Source organism: Microcebus murinus, chromosome 6 (genome assembly GCF_040939455.1).
Source record: "Microcebus murinus isolate Inina chromosome 6, M.murinus_Inina_mat1.0, whole genome shotgun sequence".
Taxonomy (NCBI): Eukaryota; Metazoa; Chordata; class Mammalia; order Primates; family Cheirogaleidae; genus Microcebus; species Microcebus murinus.
Genome location: NC_134109.1, coordinates 69,451,589 through 69,476,156, shown reverse-complemented (window position 1 = coordinate 69,476,156; position 24,568 = coordinate 69,451,589). Strand labels below are relative to the sequence as shown.

General features: G+C 40.6%; 2 protein-coding genes across 3 annotated transcripts in view; both read left to right on the top strand.

Moving 5' to 3' along the window:
* NGDN (neuroguidin) overlaps positions 1–24,568 on the top strand; it is a 301,612-nt gene that overhangs the window by 79,449 nt on the left and 197,595 nt on the right. The gene's annotated exons all lie outside the window — the stretch shown is intronic.
* Positions 3,985–24,568, top strand: part of RNF212B (ring finger protein 212B) — a 45,524-nt gene continuing 24,940 nt past the window's right edge. For both annotated transcript variants that reach the window (XM_076004170.1, XM_020285868.2), the window contains exons 1-10: positions 3,985–4,125; positions 6,820–6,920; positions 11,075–11,127; positions 11,488–11,562; positions 20,556–20,671; positions 21,314–21,374; positions 22,091–22,119; positions 23,757–23,803; positions 24,028–24,070; positions 24,235–24,295. In XM_076004170.1, the coding sequence (XP_075860285.1) occupies positions 6,821–6,920; positions 11,075–11,127; positions 11,488–11,562; positions 20,556–20,671; positions 21,314–21,374; positions 22,091–22,119; positions 23,757–23,803; positions 24,028–24,070; positions 24,235–24,295 (585 nt within the window). In that variant the 5' untranslated portion in view covers positions 3,985–4,125; position 6,820. The remainder of the gene's footprint in view (positions 4,126–6,819; positions 6,921–11,074; positions 11,128–11,487; positions 11,563–20,555; positions 20,672–21,313; positions 21,375–22,090; positions 22,120–23,756; positions 23,804–24,027; positions 24,071–24,234; positions 24,296–24,568) is intronic.

The window sequence follows — 24,568 nt, the reverse complement described above, 5'->3', positions numbered from 1 at the left end:
GCCCCACTAGAACCCTAGGAGAATATAAACTACAGGACAGTGAGGACATTGCTTTCTTGCTTCTATTTCCTGTGGTTAAAACAGTGATTGGTCCATGACATCTGTTCAGGAAATATTTGTTGAATGAATGAATGAATTGCTAGATGGAGCGAGATCCCATCTCTACTAAAAATGGAAGGAAATTACCTGGACAATTAAAAAAAATATATATAGGCTGGGCGTGGTGGCTCACGCCTGTAATCCTAGCACTCTGGGAGGCCAAGGCGGGAGGATTGCTCAAGGTCAGGAGTTCGAAACCAGCCTGAGCGAGACCCCGTCTCTACTAAAAATAGAAAAGAAATTAATTGACCAACTAAAAATATATATAGAAAAAATTAGCCGGGCATGGTGGTACATGCCTGTAGTCCTAGCTACTCGGGAGGCTGAGACAGGAAGATCACGTGAGCCCAGGAGTTTGAGGTTGCTGTGAGCTAGGCTGATGTCATGGCACTCTAGCCTGGGCAACACAGTGAGACTCTGTCTCAAAATAACAAAACAAAACAAAACAAAAACAATCAATGTAATTCACTATAGTGACACACTAAAAAAAGAAAAATTATATCAACAGATGCAGAAAAAGCATTTAACAAAATCCAATATCCAACTCTGGAGTCCAAATGTGATCATAGTTCACTGGAGCTTTGAATTCCTTGGGCTCAAAAGAAAAAAGAATTCCTTGGGCTCAAGTGATCCTCCTGCCATAGCCTCCCAAGTAGCTACGTTAGTAGAGCTAGCTCTACTAAAAAATAAAAAATAGAAAGAAATTAGCTGGACAACTAAAAAAATATATAGAAAAAATTAGCCGGGCATGGTGGCATATGCCTGTAGTCCCAGCTACTTGGGAGGCTGAGGCAGAAGGATTGCTTGATCCCAGGAGTTTGAGGTTGCTGTGAGCTAGGCTGATGCCATGGCACTCTAACCTGGGCAACAGAGTGAGATTCTGTCTCAAAAAAAAAAAAAATTCATTCCTTTTCATAGCTGAATAATATTCCATTGTGTGCATATACCACATTGTTTATCCATTCATCTGTTGGTGGACACTTGGGCTGTTTCTACATTTTGGCTAATGTGAATAATGCTGCTGTGAATATTGGTATACACATATCTGTTTGAGTGCCTATTTTAAATTCTTTTAGTAGACACCTAGGAGCGGAATTGCTGGGTCATATGGTAGGGTAGTTCTGTGTTTAACTTTTTAGGGAACTATCAAACTGTTTCCCACACCAGATGCACCATTGTAGATTCCCACCAGCAATGTACAAATGTTCTAATTTCTCCCTATCCTCTCTAACACCTAATATTTTCATTCTTAAAAAATTATAGCCATCATAATAGGTGTGAAGGGTTTTAATTTACATTTTCCTAATGACTAAGGATATTGAACATCCATCCTTTCATGTGTCTATTGGCCATTTGTGTAATATATCTTTATAGAAATGTCTATTCAAGTCTTTTGCCCATTTTTATTTTTTAATTTTTTTAATTTTTTACTTTTTGTAGAGATGGGATCTTGCGTTGCTCAGGCTGGTTCCAAACTTCTGACCTCAATCAATCCTCCTACCTGGGCCTCTTAAAGTGCTGGGATTCAGGTGTGAGCCACCACACTTGGCTAATGATTTCATTTCATAAAAATTGTTTTGAAAGTTTACTCCTTTTTCTACGACTCAGAACATTTCAGTAGAATTAAGATCGTATTCAGAGCCAGGTTGCACCTGTAGTCCCAACAACTTGGCAGGCTAAAGCAGGAGGATCACTTGAGGCCAGGGGTTTGAGGCTGCAGTGTGCTATGATGATCCATGTGAATAGCCATTGCACTCTAGCCTGGGCAACACAGCAAGAGCTCATCTCTAACTTAAAAAAAGAGAGAAAAAAAAAAAAAAGATTATATTGAGGAAAACTATTTTTGCAATAGTTTGAGTTGTAAGCTGAACTAATCAGTTTTTTTCCTGGAACACCATTTTTACTTGAAAGAACAACTAACTATAAAGAACAACTAATATGAACTAGTCCTATTCAGACTTAGGTATTTGGTAGACATTTTTTCCAAAATAAACGAAATGAGCTTGTCACTTCAAGAGAAACCAGTGATAGTATCTGTTGCCAATGATAAAATTCTTGTTTTCAGATGAAAATTAGAATTTGGAAAACTTGTATCTGACCTTGACAGCTTCCCAAGACTCAAAGACTTATCTGATATCTGATAAGATAGGTAGTGATATTAACAAAAATGATTTTTTTATATTGTATATTGAAGTGTGTCAATATTTAATATTGTATAATGAAATGCATCAGTGCGTCTAACTCAGTGAACCAATATTTTTCAAATGACCAGTTTGGTCTACATGTATGTTATGAAATCATGCATAGGCAAAAGCTCCATTTTTTTTTTTAAATAAAATTCTTAATTCACTTTTTAATTTTTTTTTCTCTTTATCAAAGTTTTGTAAGATATTGAAATTGAACAAAAGCTCCATTTAAAGTGCAAGACAGGCCCAGGCGTGGTGGCTCACGCCTGTACCTAGCTAGCCCTCTGGGAGGCCAAAGCAGGAGGATTGCTCAAGGTCAGGAGTTCGAAACCAGCCTGAGCAAGAGCGAGACCATCTCTACTATAAATAGAAATGAATTAATTGGCTAACTAATATATATAGAAAAAATTAGCCGGGCATGGTGGCACATGCCTGTAGTCCCAGCTACTCAGGAGGCTGAGGCAGGAGGATTGCTTGAGCCCAGGAGTTTGAGGTTGCTGTGAGCTAGGCTGATGCCACGGCACTCACTCTAGCCTGGGCAAAAAAGTGAGACTCTGTCTCAAAAAAAAAACAACAACAACAACAAAAAGAACAAACCTCTCTCAGCTGGTGTGGTGGCCCGTGCCTGAAGTCCCAGCTACTTGGGAGGCTGAGGCAGGAAGATTGCTTGAGCTGAGGAGTCTGAGGTTGCTGTGAGCTAGGCTGCCACCAAGGCACTCTACCCCGGGTGACAGAGTGAGACTGTCTCAAAAACAAAACAAAACAAAACTTTTTCCTTTCAGCTCTTATAGCCCTTATTTCCTTAACTGTGCTTCCCCCCCTCACTTTTTCTTTTCTTTTTTTTTTTTATTTTTGAGACAGAGTCTGGCTCTGTTGCCCAGGCTAGATGAGTGCCCGTGGCGTCAGCCTGGCTCACAGCAACCTCAAACTCCTGGGCTCAAGCAATCCTCCTGCCTTAGCCTCCGAGTAGCTGGGACTACAGGCATGCTCCACAATGCCCCGCTAATTTTTTAATATGTATCAGTTGGCCAATTAATTTCTTCCTATTTATAGTAGAGACAGGGTCTCGCTCTTGCTTAGGCTGGTTTCGAACTCTGACATCCAGCAATCCTCCCGCCTCGGCCTCCATGAGTGCTAGGATTATAGGCGTGAGCCACCACGCTCAGCCCCCTACCCCACTTTTTATTTCTGAAAAACGTTTAAAATCTTTTTCTCGAAATTTTTGTTAGTTATTTAATATCCACCTGTTCCCTATCCATATCATTTTTGACTTTTCTATTTGTGATTTATGCTGTTCTTTCAGAGCATCCATTATATTCTTCACTTTATTTTAGACTATTAGGTTAAAGTTTCTGTCTACTTTGTGACCACATTTTCTAGTGTGTTGTCACTGTTTATTGGAACACTATTAGGTTTATTTTCGCCTTTTTGTTTCCACAGTATCATGTACAGAATTAAATCATAGTCCTTATTTGTCCCCAATCTTTAAATGAGATGAATTTTCCTGGACGGACAGGAACAGGCTCCGTCGTCTTTTGCAGACCACTGCCTGCCGGGTCCTTGCCCTTCAACGCCTGCGCGAGTCCGGCTCACTGCTCGCCCCTGTGCGCGAGCGGACGCGCGAACGCCCCGGGGCCACGCCCACTCGTAGCACACCGCTCAGGCCCCGCCCACGGCTCGCATACACCGCCGCTGGCCACGCCCAGCCTCCTGCCTCTCCCTTGTGCCAGGCCAGCTATTTGTTTTCCCGCCATTTCCAGCTCTTCGTGAGGAGAACTGAATGATTTCGGTAAGAGATCGGAGGCCTTCTAGGATCACAGCAGCCAAGCAGGTAAGGAAGGTAGGTAGAAAAGGAACTGGGAAATTTGAGCCTGCTGAATTCCCATCACCCTAGGAAAGCAGGTGAGTTTTGCCCTCAGGGGGTCGTCTTAGCTAACCCTGTTAACCGCCTTTCTTATGTGGGGTTCATCTGGCCAACTCAGGTGGTTAAATTGTTGTTGCCGCCCTTAAACCGGGGCAAATATGGTGGGGTCTTTTCAGTAAGTAGTTCTTAGATTCACTTCCTGATTGAAGGTAGTGCATCGTGAGCAACAAATAGGATTCTGAAGCTCATGGCCTGTGGGATGTTTGCGTTGAACTGTTTATTCAGTAAACTTTGATAGTAACTCTTGTCTTGTGTGACAAAAAATGTTCCAGTGTGATGCAAACTACCCTTCATTCATTTAACCTCTAGATAAAACACTTAACAACTATTTTTAAAGGAGAAGACTTTAGTGGGGGGGAAAATACCTTCTGTTGGCAAGTGGCATTGTCACAAAAACAAAACAAAACAAAAAAAAGAAAAAAATTACCTTCTGGCAGGAGCGGTGGCTCACGCCTGTAATCCTAGCTCTCTGGGAGGCCGAGAAGGGAGGATCGCTCAAGGTCAGGAGTTTCAGACCAGCCTGAGCAAAGAGCGAGACCCCCTCTCTACTAAAAATATAAAGAAATTAATTGGCCAGTTAAAAATATATAGAAAAAATGAGCCAGGCATGGTGGCACATGCCTGTAGTCCCAGCTACCCGGGAGGCTGAGGCAGAGGGATTGCTTGAGCCCTGGAATTTGAGGTTGCTGTGAGCTAGGCTGACACCATGGTACTCTATAGCCTGGGCAACAGAGTGAGACTCTGTCTCCAAAAAAAAAAAAAAAATTACCTTCTGTTTTGATTATTTTCCCAAGTTAATTTTAAGGTAAATCAAACCAATGAATACTATATTCTTAAATAAAATATTCATTAAATTAAACATGATTTCATTAAACATATGAGCTAATTATAGCTCAGTTCTGTAGTTTTTGCTTTTTTTGGTAGAGACAGGGTCTTGCTATGTTGCCCAGACTAGTCTCGAACTCCTAGTGTCAAGCGATCCTCCCACCTCAGGCTCTCAAAGTGCTAGGATTATAGGCATGAGCCACCACACTTGGCTCAGTTCTGTATTTTTGATATGTCAATTTCCTCATTTAAAAATCCTACAAAATCACATTTACTTAGTTATATATTTAACAAATTTTATGAAATGGTATTGGCAGAAAATACAGACTGTGTGGTTACTATGCCTAACACAAAGGCTATTTAATGTGGGAGCAAGAACTTTACACAGAAAATCAGAAGACTTGGGTTCTAATCCCAGAGCTACCACAAACTAAAGATAAAACTTTGGACAAGTCATTTAATTTCACTGAACATCAGGTATATCTTTTGAAAAATAGTGGAATTGTAATCCTAGCACTCTGGGAAGCTGAGGCAGGCAGATCGTTATGAGCTCAGGAGTTCGAGACCAGTCTGAGCAAGAGCGAGACCCCATCTCTACCAAAAATAGAAAAAATTAGATGGGCATCATGGCGCATGCCTGTAGTCCCAGCTACTCGGAAGGCTGAGACAGAAGGATCGCTTGAGCCCAGGAGTTTGAGGTTGCTGTGAGCTAGGCTGACCCCACGGCACAGCACTCTAGCCCAGGCAACAGAGTGAGACTCTGTCTCAAAAAAAATAAATAAATAGTGGAATTGGACAAAACATTAAATGATTTTCAAGTCCCCTTTCGTTTCTATGATTCTGAGTTTCTGTAGAATAGAAGGAAGGAGTACAACTAACAGAGATCATACAGTTATTTAACCTGGTTTCTCTTAAATAAAATGTGTCCCAAGCAGCTAATAGGTGATCTTCTCTATCTGGTACACTGCCTCTTCTTGGCTCCACTTCTGCCAATCACAGGAAACTGTTAAGAAAGAAATGGATGGGTTGTTTTTCATTTTTGAGGATTGTATTTTCTAATTACAAATTAGTACAGGAATTAATCCAGAAAAATTGGAAAATAAAATGTAAAGGCAAAATATATATACACACACACAAAAATACTCATCACCTCACCACTCAAAAAAAAATCTCACCACTGTCCTCCTATTACTTTTACCAATGTGTGTGTGTGTATGTGTATAAATAATAGTATAACAGTCTGAAGTCTGCTTTTTTTCACTTTATAGGTACTTGTACTTCCTTACAACCAATTGGATTACCCACAAAGATGTGCCCACATCCCAATAAGCTATCAGAAGCTAAGCAAACATTGTTACATAGATTTTGGAACAACTGTAATTATATTATGCCCCAGGTTATTCTTATTCTTTTTTTCTTTTTCTTTTTTTTTTTTTTTTGAGACAGAGTCTCACTTTGTTGTCCAGGCTAGAGTGAGTGCCGTGGCGTCAGCCTAGCTCACAGCAACCTCAAACTCCTGGGCTCGAGTGATCCTTCTGCCTCAGCCTCCCGAGTAGCTGGGATTACAGGCATGCGCCACCATGCCCGGCTAATTTTTTATATATATATATCAGTTGGCCAATTAATTTCTTTCTATTTATAGTAGAGACGGGGTCTCACTCTTGCTCAGGCTGGTTTTGAACTCCTGACCTTGAGCAATCCGCCCGCCTCTGCCTCCCAAGAGCTAGGATTACAGACGTGAGCCACAGCGCCCGGCCTTATTCTTTTTTTCTTTATCTTCTCCAGAATGGATTGGTTTCACTGCAACCAGTGTTTCCGAAAAGATGGGGCCCATTTCTTTGTCACCAACTGTGGGCATATTTTCTGTAAAAAGTGTGTGACTCTGGGTAAGTGACTTAACTGTTTTCAAATTCAGGCAAAAATGTTTCTACCTAGATATAATAATTAGCCATTTCTCTGTGTGACTTAGGGTAAAAATCACTTAGTAGGCCAATGGTGGTGTGGATACTGTGGGAAACTGTTGATTTTGGAAATTGGAGGGATCCATTAATAAAGAATAGTGCACATTTGGGAGGCCGAGACGGGCGGATTGCTCAAGGTCAGGAGTTCGAAACCAGCCTGAGCGAGACCCCGTCTCTACCAAAAATAGAAAGAAATTAATTGACCAACTAAAAATATATATACAAAAAAAAATTAGCCGGGCATGGTGGCACATGCCTGTAGTCCCAGCTACTCGGGAGGCTGAGGCAGAAGGATCGCTGAGCCCCGGAGATTGAGGTTGCTGTGAGCCAGGCTGACGCCACGGCACTCACTCTAGCCTGGGCAACAAAGTGAGACTCTGTCTCAAAAAAAAAAAAAAAAAAAAAAGAATAGTGCAAAATGATTTAGCAAATTTATTACTTGAGCACCAAAAGGTACTTGTTAGTATTTTGAAGTCTTAGGCAGGGAAAGTAACAAGGAATCAGACTAATCAGGGAAAAGTGATAGAATAAGAATAATGGACAGCAAAGTTGGCTGCTGTCAAGAACTATTTCTAAAGGGAAGTGGTCTAGCCTATGAAATCAGTTTGATTAGAAATGATGATGATACCTTTGCAGTTAAAAAAGCATTTTCAGGTGTACCAATTTTATGTAATCCTCATCACAATCTCAGGTGGTAATTATTAGTAGAACCATTTTACAAATGGGGAAACTGGCTCAGAGAGGTTTAGTGATTTGACCAAGTTCCTACAGCTATTAAGTCTTAAAAGGAGACTTGAATTTAAGGGTTTTTTTTAAAGGCTAAAATAAATACATAGTGTGCGAATGCCCAGAAGAGAGACTTAGGGTAGGGTGCTTTGATCAGGGAAGACTTCACAAAAGAGGTGCTGCTTCGGCCAGGCGAGGTGGCTCACACCTGTAATCCTAGCACTGAGAGGCTGAGGCGGGCGGATCAGATCGCTCAAAGTCAGGAGTTTGAAACCTGCCTGAGCAAGATCCGTCTCTACTATAAATAGAAAGAAATTGGCCGGGGCCACAGTGGCTCACGCCTGTAATCCTAGCACTCTGAGAGGCCGAGGCGGGCAGATGGCTCGAGGTCAGGAGTTCGAAACCAGCCTGAGCAAGAGCGAGACCCGTTTCTACTATAAATAGAAAGAAATTAATTGGCCAACTAACATATATAGAAAAAATTAGCTGGGCATGGTGGCGCATGCCTGTAGTCCCAGCTGCTTGGGAGCCTGAGGCAGTAGGATTGCTTGAGCCCAGGAGTTTGAGGTTGCTGTGAGCTAGGCTGACGCCACGACACTCACTGTAGCCTGGGCGACAAAGGGAGACTCTATCTCAAAAAAAAAAAGAAAGAAATTAATTGGCCAACTAAAAATATATATATAAAAAAATTAGGCTGGGCATGGTGGCACATGCCTGTAATCCTAGCACTCTGGGAGGCGGAAGCAGGCGGATTGCTCAAGGTCAGGAGTTCAAAACCAGCCTGAGCGAGACCCTGTCTCTACTAAAAATAGAAAGAAATTAATTGACCAACTAAAAATATACATACAAAAAATTAGCTGGGTATGGTGGTACATGTCTGTAGTCCCAGCTACTTGGGAGGCTGAGGCAGTAGGATCGCTTGAGCCCAGGGGATTGAGGTTGTTGTGAGCTAGGCTGATGCCACGGCACTCGCTCTAGCCTGGGCAACAAAGTGAGACTGTCTCTAAAAAAATAAGTAAATAAATAAAAATTAGCCAGGCATGGTGGCGCATGCCTGTAGTCCCAGCTACTCAGGAGACTAAGGCAGAAGGATTGCTTGAGCCCAGGAGTTTGAGGTTGCTGTGAGCTAGGCTGACACCATGGTACTCTCTAGCCTGGGCAACAGAGTGAGACTCTGTCTCAAAAAAAAAAAAAATTAAAACAACAACCGAAAAAAGAGATGCTGCTTCAATAGGGTTTTGAATAATAAACTGGAGTTTGCCAGGTGGATACGACAGGGAAGATCATTCTAGATTAAGAGAACAGCATGTCTAAAGACATATTACATCATAAAGCTATAGTGCAGGGGACTACACATAGTTGGGATTGGTATAGTATAAAGAGCAAGGTAAGAAAATGGTGAGAGATGAGGATAGTGAAGTAGGCAGTGGCTAGATGATGGAAGGCTCTATATACCAGGTTAAAGAACTTTATCTTCAGGTGATGGAGAGCTGTGGAAGTTTGTTTTGTCTTTTTCTGAAACAGAAGAATGATTTGCACTTGCTAGCTCACCCTGGCAACAGTATGGACCAAGAAACACCTTTTCACTGGCCCCAAGAAAAGAACAGTCAGGTTTAAGTAGCCTCTGGAGAAGCTTTTTTCTTTGTACAAATCCATGACCCTTATAAATTATCTGCTAATGTAACAAACCTGTTTACTATAGTAATAGCTCACTTTGGAGTGGTTCGTCTTTTTTTTTTTTTTTTTTCTGAGACAGAGTCTTGCTTGTTGCCCAGGCTAGAGTGAGTGCCGTGGCGTCAGCCTAGCTCACAGCAACCTCAAACTCCTGGGCTCAAGCAATCCTGCTGCTTCAGCCTCCCGAGTAGCTGGGACTACAGGCATGCGCCACCATGCCCGGCTAATTTTATATATATATTAGTTGGCCAATTAATTTCTTTCTATTTATAGTAGAGACGGGGTCTCGATCTTGCTCAGGCTGGTTTTGAACTCCTGACCTCGAGCAATCCGCCCGCCTCAGCCTCCCAGAGTGCTAGGATTACAGGCGTGAGCCACCGCGCCCGACTTGGTTTGTCTTTTGAAGCATATGCCATGTGATGTTTTCTCCTGACATGGCATTTTTCTTAATAATCAGCACCAACTAAAATTTCACTATACAAAGAAAGATTAGGAATTTTAATTTTTGTTTCCTTCATATTGGCTTAATTGGAGAATAAGAGTAAGAGAGCTTCAGCCGGGAGCGGTGGCTCACGCCTGTAATCCTAGCTCTTGGGAGGCTGAGGCGGGCGGATTGCTCAAGGTCAGGAGTTCAAAACCAGCCTGAGCAAGAGCGAGACCCCATCTCTACTATAAATACAAAGAAATTAATTGGCCAACTGATATATATATAAAAAATTAGCCGGGCATGGTGGCGCATGCCTGTAATCCCAGCTACTTGGGAGGCTGAGGCAGAAGGATCGCTCGAGCCCAGGAGTTTGAGGCTGCTGTGAGCTAGGCTGACGCCACGGCACTCACTCTAGCCTGGGCAACAAAGCGAGACTCTGTCTCAAAAAAAAAAAAAAAAAAAAAAAAAAGAGTAAGAGAGCTTCAAAGCAAGATCCAGAAATATTGGCAAAGTGACAATAGGGCAGGAATAACTGGAGATTTTCTTAGAGTACCCAATGTGTGTCTGCTGTCAGGTAGGTAGAATAAAAGAGAGTAACTTAAAATCATTGATACTCTTATTCTTTTCCCAATACTTTCATAAATATACTCCAGTACTCTTACTGGGAGTTTACAATTGTTCCTTCTGACCCACAAAAGAAAACTGGGAATTTTAAAAGATGTACTTAAACATACTAGTTGGGAAATACTGGTTTAGAGAAAAAAGCTTAAATTGTCCTTTTACAGCACAATGATAGTCTAAATTCAGGAAGAACCCTTTTCTTTTCTTTTTTTTTTTTTTTTGAGACAGAGTCCCGCTTTGTTACCTAGGCTAGAGTGAGTGCCATGGCGTCAGCCTAGCTCACAGCAACCTCAATCTCCTGGCTCAAGCAATCCTTCTGTCTCAGCCTCCCAAGTAGCTGGGACTACAGGCATGCGCCACCATGCCTGGCTAATTTTATATATATGTTAGTTAGCCAATTAATTTCTTTCTATTTATAGTAGAGATGGGGTCTCGCTCTTGCTCAGGCTGGTTTCGAACTCCTGACCTTGAGCAGTCCGCCCACCTCGGCCTCCCAGAGAGCTAGGATTACAGGTGTGAGCCACCACGCCCGGCCCCTTTTCTTCTTCTTTTGACTATTACCATATACTTTAAGGAAAATCTTACCTCGTGTCCTTTAGAACCAAACATTTTTTTCCCCTTTACTTCCCAGAAAAATGTACTGTTTGTGGAACTGCCTGCAAGCATCTGGCTCTTTCTGATAATGTAAGTTTTTCTCCTCCTGCCACAAAGCGTCTCATCCCATTCCTGGACTTTAGGAAGTCTATAAAAAGTAGAGATGATGATTTTTTTTAAAAGAAAGAAAGAAAAGAAAAGAAATGAATTTACAGATAGCAGTTGTAAAAAAAAGGAGAAACAACAGATGAATTATTTGTGACTACTGTTATAGAAACATGAGATAAGGAGAATTTGGACATATAATCTATATCTCCTAGAGGAGTAGTGATATTCCTCTTATGCACGGTATAAATAATACTATGTGCATTAGAAAGGGTATCATATTTGTCAGTATTTTATTTCATTCCATTGTGGATTTTCTCACTGCATGTCTCACTCTCTTCATAGCTAAAACCTCAGGAGAAGATGTTCTTCAAAAGCCCTGTGGAGACAGCTTTGCAGTATTTTAGTCATATCTCTCAGGTATGAGAAATAATAGTGAAGAAAATCTTATTCTCTGGACAAATTCTAATTGCATGTAATTCCTTTATCAAAGATTCTCTGAGACTGCATTTGTATACAATAGAGAGAAATTGACTGCTCTCTGCTTTTTTCCTTGATGATACAGATCTCAACCAGTTAACTTTTTACTGACCCAGAATCTGTGATAGGCTATAAAAATCACCATGTAGTCAACATCATGCCTTGTACTTCCTAATTCTACTAAGTAATTTCTAAGACCAACTGATATTCTAGGGAGCTTTATCATCTTTTTCTGCAGATTGATGCATCTTCTAAAAATTGCTTTGAATATATGGGCCTAACTCTGCAAATAATAGATTTGGTGGTTTAACTCTGAGCCATTGCTTATAGACCTAAGTTCATAAAGGTATTTCTTGTTTCCCATTCTCATTTTTCAATAACCTTTCTAGTAATACTTAATTCTTCATTTAGAGCCCACAACTAGTTGCCTAAATTTTAGAAAGTATTTATCTTTTCATGATGCATTAGATGTTGGAATACTACTGACTTGGTCAGTAGCAATAGGAATGTAGAAGAAGGTACAGATAAGACAGGACAACCATTTGAAAGAGTTCCCAAGTTGTAAAAACTGGTTTTTTTCTTTGCACTCTCCAGTTCTTCACTGAGATTATTTTATAGCCTCCTGGGGTTCTTGTCTTAGCATTTCTTGAGATTTTATCACTGTTCCCTTTCTGTACTCATACTTCTTATTTTTCTGAGAGTACTCCTTTTGTAAATAAGAATATGATCCTGGCCAGGCGCAGTGGCTCACACCTTTAATCCTAGCACTCTGGGAGGCTGAGGCAGGTGGATTGCTCGATGTCAGGAGTTCGAAACCAGCCTGAGCAAGGGCGAGAACCCATCTCTACTATAATAGAAAGAAGTTAATTGGCCAACTAATATATATAGAAAAAATTAGCCGGGCATGGTGACGCATGCCTGTAGTCCCAGCTACTTGGGAGGCTGAGGCAGCAGGATTGCTTGAGCCCAGGAGTTTGAGGTTGCAGTGAGCTAGGCTGATGCCACAGCACTCACTCTAGCCTGGGCAACAAAGTGAGACTCTGTCTCAAAAAAAAAAAAAAATATGATCCTTAGTCATTTTCTGGTTGAAGATAATAGATTTAATTTTTCTTTGGTTTCTTACCCTTCAATCCTAATTCTAGAGATAGAGTAAGGGAAATTAAGGCTTTGGCTTTATCCTGTCTTTAGCTGCTTCAGTGAGCCATCACATTTGCGATGTTATGTTTAACATTATAAGGAGATAAAATCTAACTGAGACTCAAGGAGAAATGTAAACAAGGTCACATGAGCAATAGAATGAGCAGAACTTTGGTTAATAAATAAACCCAGGGTTAGTTAATAATCAGTAGAGAAATCATGTAGTCTGAATCCTAACCTGCTTAATCATGGGACCAATTACACATGGTCAAATAACCAAGATAAAATAAATAGAAAGGGTCAGTTAATCATCACTTTAGTGAAGGGCCAGTTTGGTGAAGTCAGCAAAGTTTGAAAATGTATTTTCCTAATCTGTGAAGCTGATCCAAGTAATACCTAGATTGTTTCATTCAGGCTTCTGCTCAAAACTTCCTTCCTCAGTGAGGCCTTTACTGACTCTTAAATCTCAAATGGTAGCCCTAACATTCTCTACTCCTTACTTTGCTTTATTTTTTGTCATAGCTCTTATCTCTAACATCATATTATATATTTGTTTATTGTCTGAATCCCACACTGGAACATAAGCTCCATGAAGACAGAGATTTGGTCAGTTTTGTTTATTGTTCTCTTTGAATCGTTTTTAATAAGTAGTGGGCACTCAAAACATTGTTGAATGAATGAATGGAATGTTGCTCTAAATATTCATTTGTACTTTAACCATTCCTAATCTTTGTAATAACCTGACAAGGGAATTTTTCTGCTGCACTCTATGTCAATAGTTGATCAAACTGCCTGTTTTGAAATCTTTACTCACCTCTAGATAATTTTTCTGAGAGATTGGAAAGCCCCATATAGACCTGTTAACTTTCTTCTATTCCTAGGTCATAGACTGCACCCTTACCCAAAACTAGCCATCTTTCAATTGTATGCCAATAATTGTTCCTTCTTTGATAAAAGCCTTCCATGATTCCTGTAGGCAGAGTCTTGCTCTGTCTTTTGTACTCCTGTCTCACATATTCCCTCTTTTTTTTGAGACAGAATCTAGCTCTGTTGTTCCAGCTACAGTGCAGTGGTTTCATCATAGCTCACTGAAACCTCAAACTCCTGGGCTCAAGTGAGCCTCCTGCCTCAGCCTCCCAAGCAGCTGGGATTACAGGCATACGCCGATAATTTTTCTATTTTTTTGTAGAGTCGGCTCTCGCTCTTGCTTAATTAGGCTGGTCTTGAATTCCTGATCTCAAGCAATCCTCCTACCTTATCCTCTCAGAATGCTAGGATTACAGGGATGAGCCACCGTGCCCTGCATCACATTACTCTTAATTCTGCAAAATATTTTACTCTTAAAAAGTGTTTTATTTATTCATATGTTTGTATCTCTCACTAAACTGTGAGCTTTTCAAAGACAGATATCATATTTGTGTCACCCAGTGTCTAACCAGGTATCTGGCACAAATTAGGTTATAAGACGTGTTTGCTAAATGAATGAATGAATGTATGTTAAGCCTGGTTAAGAGAGAGGGTATTCAAGTTAAGATCAGAGATAAGCCATGGTAAGATTTTCTTCTAAGTACTGTGGGATACCGTTGAAGGGTTTGACACAAAGAAATGGCATTATCTGATATACAATTTTAAAAGAGAATCTGGCTGCTGAGTGGAGAATGGTAAAGTGGTAATATAGGGAAAACTATTGGTATAGAAATCTAAAGAGGAAATGCCTGCCAGCTTGTAACTTCATTTCTTTGAACCAGTCATACTCCCTCACATGTAATGTGAAATAATAATACACATCCTGTTTCCTGTAAAGATCTAATGAGATAATGTATATGAAAGCTGTAAAATACTTAAAGAATAATGCGGAAAACTCATAAAAGGTTATAAAGGATTACAAACCCACAGGAAAATAAATAAAGATCATAAAAGTAAAAAGAAGTTTGTATTTTTATATTGTTTTCAAAGAAAATAATAAAAATACCCACCTACTTTCTAAAAACAGCTTTATTGAGATAAACTTTACATACCATAAATCCACCAGTTTAAAGTATGTGATTCAGTGGTTTTTAATATATTCACAGAATTGTGGAATTGCTATTCTCTAATTTTAGAGCATTTTTATCACCCCCAAAAAGAAGCCCTGTACTTATACTTATCAGCAGGTACTTCCCAAATCCTCCTCACTCTCCCCATTCCCAGGCAATCACTAATTTACTTTCTGTCTCTATGGTTTTGCTTATTCAGGACATTTCATAACTATGGAATCATACCATGTGTGGTCTTTTTGTGACTGGCTTCTGTTTTTTTTTTTTTTTGATACAGAGTCTCACTTTGTTGCTCAGGCTAGAGTGAATGCTGTGGGGTCAGCCTAGCTCACAGTAACCTCAAACTCCTGGGCTGAAGCGATCCTCCTCCCTCAGCCTCCCGAGTAGCTGGGACTACAGGCATGCGCCACCATGCCCAGCTAATTTTTTCTATATATATTAGTTGGCCAATTAATCTCTTTCTATTTATAGTAGAGATAGTCTCGCTCTTGCTCAGGCTGGTTTCAAACGCCTGACCTCAAGCAATCCGTCCACTTTGGCCTCCCGGAGTGCTAGGATTAAAGGCATGAGCCACCGCACCTGGCCTGTGACTGGCTTCTTTCACTAAGTATAATGTTTTCAAGTTTCATCCATGTCGTAGCATACATTAGGACTTCATTAGGACTTCATTCCATCTTATGACCAAATATTCCATTATATAGATGGATATACATTTTATGTATCCATTCATCAGTTGATAGACATTTGGGTTGTTTCTACTTTTTGACTATTATGAATAGGGCTGCTATGGAACATTCATATACAAGTTTTTATATGGTCAAACTTGTTTAACTTTTTGAGGACCTGACAGATTGTTCTCCCAAGTGGCTGTACCACTTTACATTCTTAACAACGGTATTAGTCCATTCAGGCTGCTATAACAAAATACCTTAGACTGGGTAATTTGTAAATAACAGAAATTTATTTCTCACAGTTTTGGAGACGGGAAAGTCCAAGATCAAGGCACCAGCAGATTCAGTATTTGGTGAGAGCTACATTCTCACATGGTAGAAGGGACATTAGGCTCTCGCATGCTGCCTTTTTTTTTTTTTTAAAGCCAGTCAAATTTAGCAGTGGTGGGGGTTGAATACTCATGCTGCTTTTTTTTTTTTTTTTTTTTTTTGAGACAGAGTCTCGCTTTGTTGCCCAGGCTAGAGTGAGTGCCATGGCGTTAGCCTAGCTCACAGCAACCTCAAACTCCTGGGCTCGAGCGATCCTTCTGCCTCAGCCTCCCGAGTAGCTGGGACTACAGGCATGAGCCACCATGCCCGGCTAATTTTGTATATATATATCAGTTGGCCAATTAATTTCTTTCTATTTATAGTAGAGACAGGATCTCACTCTTGCTCAGGCTGGTTTTGAACTCCTGACCTTGAGCAATCCCCCCCCCCCCAAGCCTCCCAAGAGCTATCATGCTGCTTTTATAATGGCACTAATTCCATTTACAAGAGCAGAACCCTTATGACCTAATCACCTTCTAAATACTACTGCATTGGGGGTTGGGTTTCAACCTATGAATTTTGCAGGGACAGAAGCATTCAGACCATATCAGGCCAGTAAATATTTTAGGCTTTGCAGGCCATATAATCTCTGTTGCAGCTACTCAACTCTGCTATTGTAGCATGGAAACAGCTATAGATAGTATGTAAACAAATGGGTATAGTTATATTCTAATAAAACTTTATTTACAAAAACAGACAGATGGTTATGGTAAGTAATTTGCTACCCCTAGTCTACTTTATGGATTTAAGAAAACCTTTGAAATCATGTTTTTGCTAACATATGTATAAATAATTACTATATATACTGTTACATAAAATCAGGTCAAGACCTAATCTCATCAATAGACCAGAGCTTTTCCAGTCCTCATTTGAATTAAAAATTTAAACAACTGAGATAGTTAATGGTGCTTATTTTTTATTTCAAAATTACTCATCTAAAAAATCAATGGTGCTAGCCGGGCGCGGTGGCTCACGCCTGTAATCCTAGCACTCTGGGAGGCTGAGGCGGGTGGATTGCTCGAGGTCAGGAGTTCGAAACCAGCCTGAGCAAGAGCGAGACCCCGTTTCTACTATAAATAGAAAGAAATTAATTGGCCAACTAATATATATATAAAATTAGCCGGGCATGGTGGCGCATGCCTGTAGTCCCAGCTACTCGGGAGGCTGAGGCAGCAGGATTGCTTGAGCCCAGGAGTTTGAGGTTGCTGTGAGCTAGGCTGACGCCACGGCACTCACTCTAGCCTGGGCAACAAGCGAGACTCTGTCTCAAAAAAAAAAAAAAAAAAATCAATGGTGCTTTTAAAGAAAAATTTTAGTTAGTTTGAGATTATTTTACCTGAAAAGAAAAAGCTAATCTATCAGTATTTAGGACTTCTGAAACAGTACAGTTGAGCTCTTCATCACTATTGAGCAGGGGATTGAGGAACCTTAGGCCAGTGTGAGAGGTAATATTGCTTTGATCTCACAAAATGTGCAACCCAAACTGTAACTCCCTACCTAGTGAGCTCCTATGCCTCTCATTCAGAGTAAATACTTCTTACATCTTCTTAACAGTCTTCCAATTGTTTTTGATAAGGAAGCATTTTTATTTTTATTTTTTTGAGACAGAGTCTCACTCTTGTTGCCCTGGCTAGAGTGCTGTGCCATCAGCCTGGCTCATAGCAACCTCGAACTCCTGGCCTCGAGCAATCCTCCTGCCTTAGCCTCCAGAGTAGCTGGGACTATAGGCATGTACCACCATGCTCGGCTGGTTTTTTTCTATATATTTTTAGTTGGCCAATTAATTACTTTCATTTTTAGCAGAGACGGGGTCTCACTCTTGCTCAGGCTGGTCTTGAACTTCTGAGCTCAAATGATCCGCCCGCCTCAGCCTCCCAGAGTGCTAGGATTACAGACGTGAGCCACCATGGCTGGCCAAGGAAGCATTTTTAGAGTTCTTTTTTACTTAAATCTATTTTCTTTGAGCTACCATCTATTTATTTATTTATTTTTGAGACATAGTCTCACTCTGTTGCCCCAGCTAGAGTGCCGTGGTGTTAGCCTAGCTCACAGCAACCTCAAACTCCTGGGCTCACGTGATTCTCCTGCCTCAGCCTCCCAGGTAGCTGGGACTGCAGGCATGTGCCACCATGCCCAGCTAAGTTTTTCTATTTTTGTTAGAGACGGGGTCTTCCTCTTGCTCAGGCTGGTTTTGAACTCCTGAGCTCAAGCAATCTTCCCGCCTTGGCCTCCCAGAGTGCTAGGATTATAGGTGTGAGCCACTGCACCCAGCCTGCCATTATAATCTATTTAAATTACAAATATGAACATATAACTCTTTTCAAACAAAACCCATTGGTGGCTTCCTATCACCTAAGTTTGAGACTTCTTAGAGTGACACAGTTCCTTAATGCTCTGGTTCCTCATAACTTCTTCAATCTCAGCCACAACTACCACCTCACATGTGATGTACCAATACAAGTTATTATGTAGATTATATATTACCTAATCTGTTTGGCAGATTTAGTTCTTCCCAGTTGTTGTTTTTTTTTTTTTTGAGACAGAGTCTCACTTTGTTGCCCAGGCTAGAGTGAGTGCCATGGCATCAGCCTAGCTCACAGCAACCTCAAACTCCTGGGCTCAAGCGATCCTATTGCCTCAGTCTCCCAAGTAGCTGGGACTACAGGCATATGCCACCATGCCTGGCTAATTTTTGTATATATATTTTTAGTTGGTCAATTAATTTCTTTCTATTTATAGTAGAGACGGGTCTTGCTCAGGCTGGTTTTGAACTCCTGACCTTGAGCAATCCGCCTGCCTCGGCCTCCCAGAGTGCTAGGATTACAGGCGTGAGCCACCATGCCCTGCCTTGCTGATGGTTATTTTCTAGATTGGTCTTTCTTCTTGGAATGGTCAGATTTGCTAGTTGGGTTTCAATTTAGGGGGATAAGTAGACAAACTAAGCCTGCTTAGGCCTAGGCAAAAGGCCCTCCAGTGGTCCAGTCTGGCTCCCTGGTGTTCCACAGTGGGGTCCATTCTCTGTGCACATATGACCCTTGGTGATATCAAAGGGAGGAGTAACTGGTCGAGGGTAGAATTCCTGTTTTGTTTTTCTTTTCTTTTTTTTTTGAGACAAAGTCACACTCTGTTGCCTGGGCTAGAGTGCCGTGGCGTCAGCCTAGTTCACAGCAACCTCAAACTACTAGGCTCAAGCCATCCTCCTTCCTCAGCCTCCTGAGTAGCTGGGACTACAAGCATGCGCCACCATGCCCGGCTAATTTTTTCTATATATTTTTAGCTGGCCAATTAATTTGTTTCTATTTTTAGTAGAGACGGGGTCTCACTCTTGCTCAGGCTGGTTTCGAACTCCTGACCTTGAGTGATCCTCCCGCCTTGGCCTCCCAGAGTGCTAGGATTACAGGCGTGAGCCACCTCGCCCGGCCTAGAATTCGTGTTTTCTTGATGTTAGTCTGTTAATTATTTAATTTCACTGCAGACTGATTCCAAGGGTAGGATTAGGATGTTTGGGATACTGTGTTTTGGCTATCTATTATATCTACTTATAATATCTACTTCTTTTCACTCCCAGCCCCGTCATTTTAGATAACTTCCAGAATTCTGAGTCAATTTTTTCTACTTCAGTACTTTTCAGATTTTCAAAAATAGACATGTTTTACTTTTATTAAAAACAGCAGCTGCCAGGTTCAGTGGCTAATACCTGTAGTCCCAGCTACTTGGGAGGCTGAGGCAGGAAGATCCCTTGAGGCCAGCAGTTTGAGATCAGCCTGGCAATATAGGGAGACCTCATCTCTTAAAAAAACAAAGCAAAACAAAAAATCAGCTTTTTTTGAGAAATAAGATAGACTACAATAAATTCATATCTAGAACTAGTTTAGTTTGCCTTCGAGTAGAAAGGAAAGAGAATAGAGACTATATGAACTCTTTAGTACAATACTGTAGTAAAGTGACAAAGGCAATTTGCAAATTAAGTGAGAACAAAATGTTTAGGAGAAGAGTACCAAGATCAAGGGAAAGACCCTAGACAAAAGGTTTATAGTCTGAACAGGGAGGAAGCAGATGAGACATAAATACTGCTGTGTACTCAAAAGTAGAGCCTGACAAAGCTAAAATCCTTTCTAAATATTAACTTTTGATCTGATTCAGCAATCCCATGATGTGAACATTAGCATAGCAAATGATAAAGTAAGGCAAAAGATAAAATTATTGTCCATGCACAGAAATAAAATTCAGGAATAGATAATCTCTTTCTGTGCCTCTTTGCCCTTTACTGTAGCAGCAGAAGCAGCCTGCAAGTTACTCTGTGTGTGTTTTTAGGGAAAGTAAATTGGTCACCAGTGCTCTGTAATAGCTAGGAATGGGGAAGCAGGGTCCAAACTAATAGTAGACAAGTTAGAACCAATTCTAAGCCTGAAGAACAGTTTCTTTAGGTATCAGTCTTTTTGCTCAGGATGAAAGATAATATTTTTAAAGGGCCATTCTTCTATGGTCCTCATCTATGAATATTCTCATTAGATATTAGGAAGCCAGTATCCTAGAAATGAAAAGCTTCAGCTTTCCCTAGTGTTGAGCTCTTTAGTTTGGGGAGTTATTAATTAGGCCAGATGTTACAGAAGAAAATGAGTAGTAATAAAGTATGAATTGATGGGTTTCCTTTTGTTGCCAGAAGTGAGGGGACAGGAGTTATGAGAGTATATATCAAAAACCTGTTTTTCCCTAGTAGGTGTGGAGTTTTCAGAAGAAACAAACAAATCTCCTCATCGCCTTTTATAAACATAGAATTACAAAGTTAGAAGCAGCCATGCAGGAGGCACAGCAAACACTGGTCAGCCAGGACAAGTAAGTGACAAATGAAATCCCCAGATAATTTCCTTTTTCTTTCAGTGGAGCTGTGCTTCTTATTTCCTTGTGGTTGCAAAGTCTGAAAATTGTTCCATGTGTATTTGTCTTGGGAAAATCAGGTCCCCAATTTTTGAAGTTTTATCAATCTCCATTTTATTTTTCTCTTTCTTCCCACTAGCGGCCCTCCTCACTGTACAGCTTTCCTCTTCTACTTCCCTGTATGAAAAACTACTTCTTCTGAGAAATCAGATACAGCTGATTCACACTGATAACAATGAGAGATAACATTAAAAAATGTTACCTCTGGGAGGGTATATTTTGGAAATCTTAAGCTAAAAGATGGAATCCTTGATGAAAAATTTTAGACATCAGCAGAGCAATGGTGTGTATGGTAGTGGTGGTGGGGAATGGAATTCTTTGCAAACTCCCCTGATAGCATACCAAGTAACTGCTTATTTTGTCCACGATCAAAATCCTGCCATTATCTCCTTAAATCATTAGATCCCTGATAGAAATACCTCATATAGTTGCAAGCATTTCTGAGTATGCATTAACTAGATGTAGATAATAATAATAATAAAAATCAGGGTTTTTTATCCCACTGACCTGCTGGAGCTGATTGTTCCATCTTTTGCCTAGAGAGTTGTCAGTCTTAAGGAAAGAGAATGGAGAACTGAAGAAATTTCTTGCCATCCTAAAGGTGAATGAAATATATTTTTCTTACTATTATTTTCTCTCCTACTTTTCCCATCTATCTAACCGACTATATAGAATAGTGTTTCCTAACCTTTTCCACATCATGACATATATAGAAAGTGAAAATATTTGTGCAATAAGCACACTATAGTAAATGAATGAGGCCATCGAAGACCTTGGAGGCCTGAAGGATCAATATTTAGCACATTTGTAACCCATTCTCAAACATCAGTGAGTCATGACATACCAGTTGGGAAGATCTCTTACAGAAGAGACATCTATTATTACTTAAAATTTCTCCTCAAAAAACCCAAGACATCTCAGGACCCTTCCTCTCCCTCACATTCCATTTCCTAAACATTATTTTTCTTCCTAAGAATGGTGTATGTATTTATATAATTTTCTTATTGATCCCACTCCTGTAACTATTCTAGCACATTATAATCATGTTGTTTTCCTTTTTCTCTCCACATTTCCTCATAGATATTAGTCTACAGGGTTCCTACTTATGCTCTGATGAAGAGGCACTGAAATTTTATTTCCTCAAAGCTAATAATTTCCTAAGGAAACACTGCTGCTGTTTTTTCTCCTACTGAGAATCTTAACAACCATAACTAGGGGGCATTGCAGTTTAGTTATCTAACAAGACTGAGATCCATTGATTAGGACCCTTGGTTTGCAATTTCCTTCACTTCCTCCCCCCCTTTTTTTCACCTACAGGAATCTCCAAGTCGGTACCAAGGAAGCAGGTCAGTATTACTAGCATCCATACTAGTCTCACCCCCTGAAAATTTCTGTTCTTTCTTAACTTCTGGCTATATGGGCTCTGAGATGGAAAAAATTGTTGATGAATTTATCTTTCACTTCTCTGAGAAAGTGTTACTCACTGAAAAGTGCTGAAGTAAAATCTGTACTCTTGTCTTATGAAATCCTACCCATCCTTCAAATTTCAACTCATGTGATTTGCATTAGGCAGAGTTAGATCTTCTATTCATTCTTTCAATAAATACTAAGCACCTACTGCTTATCAGGTACTATGATAGGTGCTGGATGTACAGCCCTAGTCCTTTCTGATTACTTTTCTTTTCTTTTTTTTTTTTCTTGAGACAGAGTCTCGCTTTGTTGCCCAGGCTAGAGTGAGTGCCGTGGCGTCAGCCTAGCTCACAGCAACCTCAAACTCCTGGGCTCAAGCAATCCTTCTGCCTCAGCCTCCCAAGTGGCTGGGACTACAGGCATGTGCCACCATGCCCGGCTAATTTTTTCTATATATATTATTTGGCCAATTAATTTCTTTCTATTTATAGTAGAGACGGGGTCTCGCTCTTGCTCAGGCTGGTTTCGAACTCCTGACCTCGAGCAATCCTCACGCCTTGGCCTCTCAGAGTGCTAGGATTATAGGCATGAGTCACCGTGCCCGGCCGCTTTCTGATTACTGATGGCTGTGCTCTACCAACTGTTCAGTATTCTTTATACCAGCCCTGTATTGGTGGATTAAAAAGAAATGGCCCCTGCACTCAAAAAGATTACAGTCTAGTGTTCTTTAGTACTTCTGTACTTCTGATACACTCATTATAACATACTTAACCATTGCTCTGATTTTTTTTTGTCTTTCCCACCAGTCTATGAGCTTCTCAGTTATTCCAGTTATCTTTGTAATCTCAGAATCTAGGACATGTGGACACTAAATAAATGTATGTTGGATGGATAGATGAGAGGGTAGAGGAATGTATGAATAGATGGACAGATGTAAGGTTGAAAGTACTTGGCAAGACACCAAAGGAAAGAGGAAAAGAGTGTTTCAAAACTTCTATTATGGACAATAGAGAAATGGAGGTTTCACTTAGGGAATTGGAGAGCAAAGTCTCATATGCAAAACATGCTTCCGTATTTTGGGGTGATACCTATAGTACATGAGAGTAAGCAATTTGTGCTCATAGAGGAAGCTGTTATTTCCATAAACAATAATCTGACTGATCCTTTAAAATGGCACTTCTGGCTGTATGTGGTGGCTCACGCCTGTAATCCTAGCACTCTGGGAGGCTGAGGCAGGCGGATTGCTCGAGGTCAGGAGTTCGAAACCAGTCTGAGCAAGAGCGAGACCCCGTCTCTACTATAAATAGAAAGAAATTAATTGGCCAACTAATATATATAGAAAAAATTAGGTGGGCATGGTGGCACATGCCTATAGTCCCAGTTACTCGGGAGGCTGAGGCAGGAGGCTAGCTTGAGCCCAGGAGTTTGAGGTTGCTGTGAGCTAGGCTGACGCCACAGCACTCAGTGTAGCCAGGGCAACAAAGCGAGACTCCGTCTCGAAATGAAATGAAATGAAATGAAATGGCACTTCTGCTTAGCAAGATTAGAGCTGCCTCTTTTTCTTTTCTTGCAGATCGACCACACCTCGACCAGTGGGCATTACTTCCCCATCACAGTCAGGTAAAGAGCGTTTTTTTTGCCCAAATATCTGTGTGAAATGAATAAATATCCCTTCCCCAAATGGAAGATGGTTTCCTCTTAGAAACTATAATGTGATTTTCCTAATTTTATGTATGATATGAAAACATCAGACAACCAGATAACCACTTGCAACAGATTGGCTGGGCAAGGCAGGGGTGCACCATTGATGGCAACTTTTTCTTGGGCACTTTATTCTCTTTCAGTTACCCCACGACCCAGTTCCCAGCATAGCAGCCAAGTGGTCAGGTGAGTAAAAGCCTACGCAGCAACATTAAAGCTGTTGGTAAAAGTTGGAAGATGAAAGAAATGTCTAGATGCGGCTCAGATTAGGACTAAAGAGACTTTAAGTCTATGTAAAAGTTTAACACCAGATTTTTTGCCTTTTTGTTTCTTTGTCTCACCTTATACAGTCGATCCTCCTCAGTGGAGTCTATGCCTTATAGAATGACTGGCTTTGGTAGCTTGGGACAAGTAAGTAGTATTCTTCTCTTTCCAGATTGAGGTTTCTACTGTTAAATGAAAACAAAGACTTAAGTCAAGAATCTTAAATTTATATTGGTTTTGTCATAAATTATCTGATGCTATGCTGGAACCTATTTTCTTTTGGCAATGGAAACTTGATGTTAGAAGCTGACACAGGGAATAAATACGGGTGGAAATAGTGTAAGTGTTCAAGGACTGAATTAACAGTGTCTAGTGTGTTAATTTTGAAAATCATAAAGTATGGATCCTTCTTAGACCAGT